Consider the following 11,571-nt stretch of genomic DNA (forward strand, 5'->3'; position numbering starts at 1 on the left):
GAAGCAAACGTTTCGACCTCAACGATGTGTGAACGATGAAGGAACTGGAGCTACCGCAACAAACGTTGGACATGACCAAATTCTGCGAAGAGTATCCACATCCATGTCTAGATTTGTCCTTCGAATTAGCCTCGGAGAAAGTTTCAGGCATGTGGTGGAACACGATCGACGATGTTTTCACTTAAAAAGTGGGATGAAATCGCTACAATCCGGCTCTATTACGAAGTGAACGAAGGCCAACGAAGCGTGAAATTCTACGTGTCTTGATCCGCTAGGGCTGATTTCTTATTTTCTGTCGTATTTGAAGATTCTGCTGCAACAAATATGGCGATCCGGTGTACAGTGGGACGAACACATCGACAACGACTCCTTTGAAAAATGGCTTATCAGGTTGAAGGTGCTCCCACGAGTTGAACGAGTAAAGATTCCTCGATGGTACAGTTCCCAGTACACTACAAGGGATGTCGACGAAGTGCAGCTACACACAATGGTATATGCCAGCGATAACGGCACGGCCGCCGTCTGCTATCTTCACTCCGTACGCGACGGATACTTTTCATGCTCCATTGTCGCAGCCAAATGCCGATGCTGAAATTTACTTCGATATAACGATTGGAAGTCGAAGCTGTCGTGGTCGGTGCACGGTTATCGCGTACCCTCGAGAGGTGCTAACCTTCAGGATCTTTCGTAAACTGTACTGGTCTTATTCCAGAAACGTTCTTTGCTGGATCAACTCGGACCATCGGCGATACAACCAATACGTCGGCCACAGGATCCGCGAAATCCTCGAAATATCTGAAGCACACGAATGGAGATTGATCCCTGGCAAGCAAATCCTGTCGACTACGCCACCAAGTGGAGTAGTCTTCCAAAATTGTCATCTGAAGACAGGTGGTTCAATGGTCCTGACTTTCTACAGCGCCCTGAAGATGACTGGCCGCAACCGAACAATCACGAAGATTCGACCGACAATGAACTACGTACATCGCTCCTAGTACACCACACTCTTCCGAAGTCAGTGCTCTGCGTCAACAACCCGACTTGGGAGAGACTGCGCAAGGTTGTCGCATACATCCACCGATTCGCCGATAATTGGCTCAACAAAAGCCGAGGATCACCTACAGCAACCGGTTCATTTGAGGCGAAGCAACTCCTCAAAGCCGAACGTACCATTATTCGACTCTGCCAACAAGAATTCTACCTCGATGAGATGACGACGCTCCAACCAAACGACCCGAAACCACGATGACAGTTCAGAAATCTAGCCTATTGTATCAGCTTACACCCTAGCTGGACGGTAATGAAATCATGCGCATGTGATCGGTGCATGTCACTACGCCACTGATGCCATTCATCCGCAAAAACACCATATCACCCGCCTGATCGTGGCACACTACCACCGCAAATACCATCACCACAACCACGAAATGGTAATAAATATGAAATGGTAATAAAATTTGTTATAAGCAAGTGCGTAAAGATTCCCAGCAGTGCAAAAACCAGCACGCAGTTCCAAACCCAACATTCATGTTGGATCTTCCGCCTGCCTACCTCGCAGTATGCTCCCGAGCATTTACGCACGTCGAAACTGACTATTTCGACCCAATCGATGACTCAGTCGACAGAAGAGTGGAAAAGCGGTGGAGTCATTGCCATTGAAGGCATATACAAATAAGACAGAATCACCGTCTACGACCAGAGGTCGGACATACTGAACATTTCACACCTAGCATTTGACAACACCCAATGGATCAGTGGGGGATTTTTCGCTTTACGGAAGCCTTTCGCCTCGGAAGGTGGGAAGGGTCGACTTCGCGCCTGCTTCCCTCTGCACGACTGGTATCAAGAATGATGATGCCGCGTGCACCCCAAATTGAACTTTCTGCGATAGGGCCTGTTCGCCAGCGCACAGAGGGACTTGCCTACGCCTGCCCCAGCCTTGGACGAGGACCTCTTTCCGTCCTCGGGCTCGGAACCCGCCCGGTTGACCGACGCCGCGAAAGCGACGATACCATGTTGTTCTTCACGCGGCCACTTGTTCGATAAAAGAATCGAGTTCGACCACAGGGCACCGGTATGACCCATGAAGCCGACTCCGAACCCTTGAACCACCTCTTATTTGCGCCTGAACTAGCCATTCCTCAAGTCCACGCGCCACCTTCTGTGTAGCTCCGAGATGATTTGGACGATAGCCGATAAAACGGCGTTCCAGCCAACTTCATCTTTACACATCCTCCGGACTAGGTTGTCCGGGGTAGTGTCCAGACCACATGTGCGTGGTAGGCATGCGGCGCGAAGAATCTGAATAGGTGTTGCATCGTCCGATTTTATGACGAAGAATATATTTTTTTCGATTTCTTAATACGCCCGGTATAACTATTGTCAGCCCTGGACGGGAACCAACCTGGCCAACCACACGCTACGGGGCTGCCTATATATAAAGTTACAAAGCACACGGGAAAACAAAGTCTTTCCTCGAGAATTAGAACACCTTTGAGCTTAAAAGTTTGATAAGAAAAAAGTTTAGACCTTTTTAGTGGAATGCCTTCACTTGTCATAAGACGAGTTCGTACTATCGGAAGTCGAGTCAAGTACGAGGTACTGAAGACGGCCTTATTGTTGAGGACGAAATACGTATCTGTAAAATTTCAATCAAATAGTGGAATTAAACGGTAGTGCGAACTCGTCTTATGGCAAGTTTGAAAATTTACTAAAAGTGTTATTATACCTCCACAATGGGTTAATTTCTTATTATATATTATAGTAGTTTGTGCAAAAAGATGATTTTTTCAGCACGAGTCGTACGTTTATCGAACGAGGCTTGCCGAGTTGGATAAATACTACGAGTGTTGAAAAAATCGAGTTTTGCAACGAGTCACACACGCTTTTTTTGCAATGATGAAAAATGGATATGACAAATCTGTACCAAAATTATACTTGTACTTGTCTAATTCCTTCCAGAATTTACTCCACATGATCATTCTTGCCAATACATTATGTTGCTGCAGATATTCTGTGTTGCCGTGCCACATTGCATAGTTCGATAAACCGTGAAGCGATAGATGTACTTGCTTTTGGAAAATTTTTATGTCATGTCCATCAAACTATTTCATTTATTACGCGACGCAGAGAATACACTATTTGAACACTTCTTCTTCCTCTTATTAGCATTACATACATCCCCACACTGGGACAGAGCCTCGCAGCTTAGTGTTCATTAAGCACTTCCACAGTTATTAACTGTAAGGTTTCTAAGCCAGGTTATCATTTTTTGCATTCGTATCATCATGAGGCTAGCACGATGATACTTTTATGCCCAGGGAAGTCGAAACAATTTCCAATCCGAAAATTGCCCAGACCGGCACCAGGAATCGAACCCAGCCACCCTCAGCATGGTCTTGCTTTGTAGTCGCGCGTCTTAAGACGCACGGCTAAGGAGGGCCCCACTTGAACACTTACCCAAGCTAATTCAGCAAAATGTAGTCATGTAAATACTGCTCTGATGTTGGTTTTTTCATTATAGCACCCAAATGAGTGTTATAATGAATAGTATGCAACCCATTTGAGTTGCATAATGTTCATTAAAGCATCCATTTCGTTGGTATGGAAAAGTAGGCCGTTTTATGACTCAACGGCGAACTGTAAACCAGATATTATGATCAGGAATTGCAAAAAAAATATATTAATTAAACCTTCGAAGTGCTTGAACCGGTAGGTGTCTTCAATAAGAAAATGTAGTTATCAATTTTATATCGCATAATTGCAAATACAACGTATGCAACGTACTCTCTGTCTTCTCTCTTTTGAACAACTGGCTAACAATAAAATGCATCAAATTACCAGCACGTGGCCAACGTCCAAAACAACTGTCTATAAATAAACTAAAAAATAGAGCATGCAGGCAGTATTTTTTATTGGCCTTTTACAGAAGCGTGCCGATTTTTAGTAATATTCATTAAGTAGCAAAAAGTAGAGCATTTTACAATGACGCTTTTTTAGCATCGGACTTTATCTGCGTCTATATTCTGGCGATGAAAAATGGGACCGGCAGGCAGCAGTTGGTCAGAATCTTGTTTATTGGACCGAAAGGTCATTTGTTTCAATTTGCTGTTTTGGAAAATACTAAAAAGTAGGGTCATTCTTTATTGCTTTCTTATGGCAGCACTTCTCAATTTATGATCGCCCTCATAACGAAATCTGCATTTAACGACAATGGTCATCCAGAACATGAATGCTGGCATTTTCGATTAAAAGTTAAAACACGATGACTGTTCTTTTATCTCTTATATCAATCATGTCCATATCATGTTTTGTTCATATGTTCATGGCTTCTGCCCGCATACAAGTGTCCATAAATAAATGCGTGATTATTGTATTGGTAGCACGTGCTCTACCTCCTGGATCAATAAATCTTCATTGGAAAATAGATCATCTTTTTTTATTAGGTCATCAAAAAAGCGTGTCATGTTTTAGCATTATTTTGCAAGTAGCTAAAAAGTAGAGCATTCTTTTTATGTTTATTCCCTCCCATGTCTTTTGCGCTTGTTACTGGCCCTTATTTGACATAACCCAGGTAGCAGGTGACCTGAATAAGCTTTGCCCGAAATTGTAAATCGGTCATTTTTTATTGCACACTATGGAAATATACAGACTCATTAGTGGAAGGCGATATTTATGTTTATGCCTGTTCAACAATCTAGATTTTGTAGCATAGATTTTAATCGATGTCTTCAGAATCATATTTTTTTGTTGCAGGCTTTTTTCGCTCGATGTGCCTCCTGTAAGTATCATTCGCTGCTGGCCGGATTCAGTAATTAAATATATGAAAGATTGAATTCGATTTTTTTAAGGTGATCACTTTACTTCGATTAGTAATGAGAGTGGCGGGCTCGAGTCCCACTGAAAGAAAGTGATTACCTTCAATACAGTTTTCGTATTAAATCTTTCACATACTGTGTGAATTTCGAGTTTTTGGGCGTTATCATTAATGTCCCTGTCAGGTTTGTCGATTTAAAATACAAAAAAAAAACGAGAAAGGCAAAATCAAAGCAAAGGAAGTGCTATACATATCAATTATTTTCAAAAAAACTGTTGAAGGTTTTTTTTTGAAAAAATAAAAACAAATCATTTTTCAAAACATTTTTTAGTTTTCTATTACAAATCTAACATTATGAATTATTATTTTTTGTTTGATTTATGGATAGTTCTAATCTCTATGAAGGAGTTTTTCATTTCGTATTAATTTTCAACAATCTTCAATCAACCTTTCATCTACATACACAACTGAAAATATTAATAATATCAGTGAGAAATCCAAAATTCATTGAAAACGGGTAAAATTAATTATGCAGATTACTGTTTTATTGTTTTGTGAATATCGTTTCACAGTATTGCTAAAATTTTATTTTTTCAAAAGTCATAACCGTGGCAGTTTCATTTTGCTGAAAAAATAAAAGGTCTTTATAGATGGAAAGCACCAACAATAAAGGTCATAACAGAAAGATGACAGCATCAGTCAAAAAGTATCCATTTGAAATGGTCAGGAAACTCGAAAGAAATTTGCTCATACCCCTCTATAAAAGTGTATCAAATTTGCCGGCAAGCCAATAAATCCTTCCGTCTGACTCACCCGCTCTGACAAACCCAAGAACCAAACGTCATAACTCTCAAATACACATTTTCTGGAAGAACAATCCATCCACTGGCAAGGGACGACCTTCGACAAAATTATATTATTGCCAAAATGTCGCAAAAATAACTCGTTCTTAACCCTTAGGTCACAAATCTGTGCCAAATGCAAGGACTGCAAATTCAACTTTCTCCGAACGACTCTAAAACCCAGGTCCCATTCCTGCCAAACCATCAGTCATAAAAAGCAAACTCTTTCCTACAGTCTGCAAAAATGCCTTATTCAAATTGCCAATAAATTGTTGCTGTCTCTTCTCCCTGGGTACCCCGCTTTCCATTATCCTGCTTGACCAGAAAAAAGTGTGCCAATATGAAGTCCTTCTCTCCCTTCTGCCGTAGACTCGGCCCCGTAAAAAACCCTTTCCTAGCCTCCTGCTAAACTCTTTTTTACGATTTCTACCCATTTTCTCCCAACAGTCATTCTGTGTAGGAAATTAGGCTTTACAACGAAATGTGCAAATGAATATAACCAGTGCTGTCATGGTGGTTACTCCAAGTTACTCACTGAGTAACCAGCTCTCGGGACCAAAAAAATATTTTTTTTTGCTTACTTTTCACCGAAACGAAAATTAATTTTCTTCTGAAAAAATTTCCGCTCTCTAAGATCGCTGTTACTGCTCCTACCATTTTAAAATCGTTCCCCCTTATATTCTCCATGTATCCTATTCGGGATTCCCGCTCCCCTAGAACGTATTATTCGGCCGCCCTCCTATACGAATCCCTCTAACTGATTTGCGCCTCCTTAGATTAAAAAAAAGTCCTCTACGGGATCTAGAACGTATTATTTGAACTTTTTTGCGCCCCCGTAGAATTAATTTATTTAAATATCTCCACCTTCCTATACGTATTGCTCTAACTTTCTTTTGCGCCCCATAGATTTCAAAATATGTCCTCTACGGGATTTCCGCTCCCCAAAACGTATTACTCGAACTGTTAGCGCCCCTGTAGATTTAGAAATATGTCCTCGGCAGGATCTCCACCCTCCCATACGTGATCCTCTAACTTTTTTTGCGCCCCTGCAGATTTAAAAATATGCTCTCCTAGAACGTATTATTCGAACTTTTTTTCGCCCCCGTGGATTTAGAAATATGTCCTCTGTAGGATCTCCACGCCTATATGTATTCCTCTACCTTTTTTGCGCCCCCGTAGATTTCAAAATATGTCCTCTATGGGATTTCTGCTCTCTTAAAACGTATTTTTCGAACTGTTTGCGCCCCCGTAGATTTAGAAATATGTCCTCTGCAGAATCTCCGCTCTCCTATATGTATTCCTCTAACTTTTTTGCGCCCCTATAGATTTGAAAAAAAATGTCCGCTTCGAGATTTCCGCCCCCCTAGAAACTTCAAACTTTTTTAGCGCCCCGTATTCCTCTAACTGTTTTGAGTCTCCTTAAATTAAAAAAAAAGTACTCTATGGGATTCCCGCCCCAAGAACGTATTATTTGAACTTTTTTGCGCCCCCGTAGAATTTATTTATTTATTTTATTTATTTATCTCTGCCCTACTATACGCCGTATTCCTTTAATTGTTTTGGGCACCCTTAGATTTCAAAATATGTCCCCTGTTGTATCTCCGCCCTCCTATACCTATTCCTCTTGAGCTCTCTTGTCCTCATCGGGATTTCCGCTCTCCTAGAACGTATTATTCGAACTGTTTGCGCCCCGTAGATTTAGGAAAATTGTCCGCTTCGAGATTTTTACCCCCAGAACGTATTATTCGAACTTTTTACGCCCCGTGCATTTAGAAATATGTCCTCTGCAGGATCTCCGCCCTCCTATACGAATCATTCTATTTTGCGCACCCGTACATTTTGAAATATTTCCTCTACAGGATCTCCGCCCTCCTATACGTATTTCTCTAACATTTTGCGGCCCTTAGAAATTTTGATTCTCTACGGAATTTTCGCTCCCCTAGAACATATCATTCAAACTTTTTGCGCCCCGTGGATTTAGAAATATGTACTCTGAAGGATCTCCGCCCTCCTATACGAATTTATCTATTTTGTGCCCTGTAGATTTTGAAATATGTCCTCTGTAGGATCTCCGCCCTCCTATATGTATTCCTCTAACTGATTTGCACCTCCTTAGATAAAAAAAGTCCTCTACGGGATTCCCATCCCCTAGAACGTATTATTCTTTTTTTTTGCGCCCAAGTAGATTTTGGAATTTTATACGTATTTCTCCAACTTTTTTGCGCCCCTGTAGATTGAAAACAAATCCTCTTCAGGGTTTCCGCCTTCATAGAAGGTATCATTCAAACTTTTTGCGCCCCCGTGGATTTAGAAATATGTCCTCTGCAGGATCTCCGCCCTCCTATATGTATTCCTCTAATTTATTTGCGCCCCCTAAGATTTCAAAATATGTCCTCTACGGGATTTCCGCTCCCCTAGAACGTAATTTTCGAACTTTTCAAGCCCCCATAGAATTAGAAACATGTCCTCCGAACTCCTATACGTATTCCTCTAACTTTTTTTTGCGCAACTGTTGATTTCAAAATATGTCCTCTACGGGATTTCCGCTCCCCTAAAACGTATTATTCGAATTGTTTGCGCCCCGGTAGATTTAGAAATATGTCCTCTGAAGGATCTCCGCCTTCCTATACGTGTTTTTTTTTAACTTTTTTGCGCCCCTGTAGATTAAAAAAAAATGTCCGCTTCGTGATTTCCGCTCCATAAAACGTATTATTCGAACATTATTGCGCCCTCATTAATTTAGAAATATGCCCTCTGCTGGATCTCGGCCCTCCTATATGTATTCCTTTTACTTTTTTGCGCCCTGTAGATTTTAGGAAATTTTTCGCTTCGGGATTTCCGCCCCTTAGAACGTGTTATTCGAACTTTTTTGCGCCCCCGTGGATATGAAAATATGTCCTCTGCAGGATCTCCGCCCTCCTATACGAATTTCTTCAACTTTTTTTGCGCCCCCGTAGATTTCAAAATATGTCCTCTACGAGATTTCCACTACCCTAGAACGTATTATTCAAACTTTTTTGCGCCCGTGGATTTAGAAAGATGTCCTCTGTGTGATCTCCACCCTCCTATATGTATTCATCTAATTTTTTTTGCGCCTTGTAGATTAAAAAAATGTCATCTGCGGGATTTCCGCTCCCCTAAAACGTATTATCCAAACTTTTTGCGCCCCGTGGATTTAGAAATATGTCCTCTGCAGGATCTCCGCCCTACTATACGTATTCCTCTAATTTATTTGCGCCCCCTAAGATTTCAAAATATGTCCTCTACGGGATTTCCGCTCCCCTAGAACGTAATTTTCGAACTTTTCAAGCCCCCATAGATTTAGAAATATGTCCTCCGCACTCCTATACGTATTCCTTTAACTTTTCTGCGCCCCCGTAGATTTCAAAATATGTCCTCTACGGGATTTCCGCTCCCCTAAAACGTATTATTCGAACTGTTTGCGCCCCCGTAGATTTAGCAATATGTCCTCTGAAGGATCTCCGCCCTCCTATACGTGTTCCTTTAACTTTTTTTGCGCCCCTGTAGATTGAAAAAAATTGTCTGTTCGGGATTTCCGCCCCATAAAACGTATTATTCGAACATTATTGCGCCCTCATTAATTTAGAAATATGCCCTCTGCTGGATCTCCGCCCTCCTATATATATTCCTCTTACTTTTTGCGCCCTGTAGATTTTAAGAAAATTTTAGGCTTCGGATTTCCGCCCCTAGAACGTATTATTCGAACTTTTGCGCCCCGCGGATATGAAAATATGTCCTCTGCCGGATCTCCGCCCTCCTATACGAATTTCTTCAACTTTTTGCGCCCCCGTAGATTTAGCAATATGTCCTCTACGGGATTTTCGCTCCCCTAGAACGTATTATTCAAACTTTTTTGCGCCCCCGTGGATTTAGAAATATGTCCTCTGCAAGATCTCCGCCCTCCTATACGTATTCCTCTAACTTTTTTGAGCCCCCTAAGATATCAAAATATGTCCTCCACGGGATTTCCGCTCTCCTAATACGTATTATTCGAACTGTTTGCGCCCCCGTAGATTTAGAAATATGTCCTCTGCAGGATCTCCACCCTCATATAAGTGTTCCTCTAACTTTTTTTTTGCGCCCTGGTAGAATTAAAAAATTGTCCGCTTCGGGATTTCCGCCCCGAGAACGTATTATTCAAACTTTTTGCGCCCCGTAGAATTAGAAATATGTCCTCTGCATGATCTCTGCCCTCCTATATGTATTCCTCTTACTTTTTGCTCCCTGTAGATTTAGAAAAATGTCAGCTTCGGGATTTCCGCCCTAGAACGTATTATTCGAACTTTTTGCGCCCCGTAGATTTCATATGTCCTCTACGGGATTTCCGCTCCCCTAAAACGTATAACAGTCAAATTTCACTCGTTGGGCTATCTTTAGATGGGCTACGATTTAGTTGAGCGCCCGTTAGTTGGGCTGTAGCCCGCTTAAAACGAAGGTGGACGTTAAATTATGACATCAACGGCAGTTTTTTTTTCTTTTTCGCAGCTGGCAGCTCTGAATTTCTATTGTATTAGCTGATTTGACAGCTGAAATCTTAGCCCAAATAACGAAAGTCTTTCATTAGATGGGCTACAAGTTTAGCCCATCGAGCGAAAGTTGACTGTATTCGAACTGTTTGCGCCCCCGTAGATTTAGAAATATGTCCTCTGCTGGGTCTCCGCTTTCCTATACGTGTTCCTTTAACTTTTTTTTGCGCCCCTGTAGATTAAAAAAAATGTCCGCTTCGGGATTTCCGCCCCATAAAACGTATTATTCGAACATTATTGCGCCCTCATTAATTTAGAAATATGCCCTCTGCTGGATCTCCGCCCTCCTATATGTATTCCTCTTACTTTTTGCGCCCTGTGGATTTTAAGAAAATTTTCCGCTTCGGGATTTCCGACCCCTAGAACGTGTTATTCGAACTTTTTTGCGCCCCCGGGGATATAAAAATATGTCCTCTGCAGGATCTCCGCCCTCCTATTCGAATTTCTTCAACTTTTTTTGCGCCCCGTAGATTTCAAAATATGTCCTCTACGAGATTTCCACTACCCTAGAACGTATTATTCAAACTTTTTGCGCCCCGTGGATTTAGAAAGATGTCCTCTAAGTGATCTCCGCCCTCCTATATGTAGGTATTCATCTAACTTTTTTGCGCCCTGTAGATTAAAAAAATGTCCTCTGCGGGATTTCCGCTTCCCTAAAACGTATTATCCAAACTTTTTGCGCCCCGTGGATTTAGAAATATGTCCTCTGCAGGATCTCCGCCCTCCTATACGTATTCCTCTAATTTATTTGCGCCCCCTAAGATTTCAAAATATGTCCTCTACGGGATCTCCGCTCCCCTAGAACGTAATTTTCGAACTTTTCAAGCCCCCATAGATTTAGAAATATGTCCTCCGCACTCCAATACGTATTCCTCTAGTTTTTTTTTGCGCAACTGATGATTTAAAAAGAAAAATTCCGCTTCCGATTTCCGTATTGTTCAAACTTTAATGACCGCGCCCCCCCCCCCCCCCCCCCCCCCCCCCCGTATCCACTGCAGAATCTCCGCCATCCTATACGTATTCCTCTAATTTTTTTGCGACCCCGTAGATTCCAAAATATGTCCTCCACGGGATTTCCGCTCCCCTCAAACGTATTATTCGAACTGTTTGCGCCCCGTAGATTTAGCAATATGTCCTCTGAAGGATCTCCGCCCTCCTACACGTGTTCCTTTAATTTTTTGTGCCCCTGTAGATTAAAAAATTGTCCGCTTCAGGATTTCCGCTCCCGAGAACGTATTATTCAAACTTTTTGCGCCCCGTAGAATTAGAAATATGTCCCCTGCATGATCTCTGCCCTCCTATATGTATTCCTCTTACATTTTGCTCCCTGTAGATTTTAAAAAATTGTCAGCTTCAGGATTTCCGC

The 11,571-nt window shown here is 41.8% G+C and overlaps 1 protein-coding gene across 1 annotated transcript; it reads left to right on the forward strand.

The window, feature by feature from the left end:
- The first annotated feature begins 808 nt into the window (after positions 1 to 808).
- LOC134209444 (uncharacterized) lies at positions 809 to 1,249 on the forward strand. Its single transcript, XM_062685430.1, has one exon. It carries the CDS (start codon positions 809 to 811, stop codon positions 1,247 to 1,249), a length of 441 nt encoding a protein of 146 aa, XP_062541414.1.
- The last annotated feature ends 10,322 nt before the right edge of the window (positions 1,250 to 11,571 follow it).

This window comes from Armigeres subalbatus, chromosome 2 (genome assembly GCF_024139115.2).
Source record: "Armigeres subalbatus isolate Guangzhou_Male chromosome 2, GZ_Asu_2, whole genome shotgun sequence".
NCBI lineage: Eukaryota > Metazoa > Arthropoda > Insecta > Diptera > Culicidae > Armigeres > Armigeres subalbatus.

Excerpts from the sequence above, each read along its gene's own strand:
- LOC134209444 (XM_062685430.1), top strand. The coding sequence starts at position 809 with ATGGAGATTGATCCCTGGCAAGCAAATCCTGTCGACTACGCCACCAAG.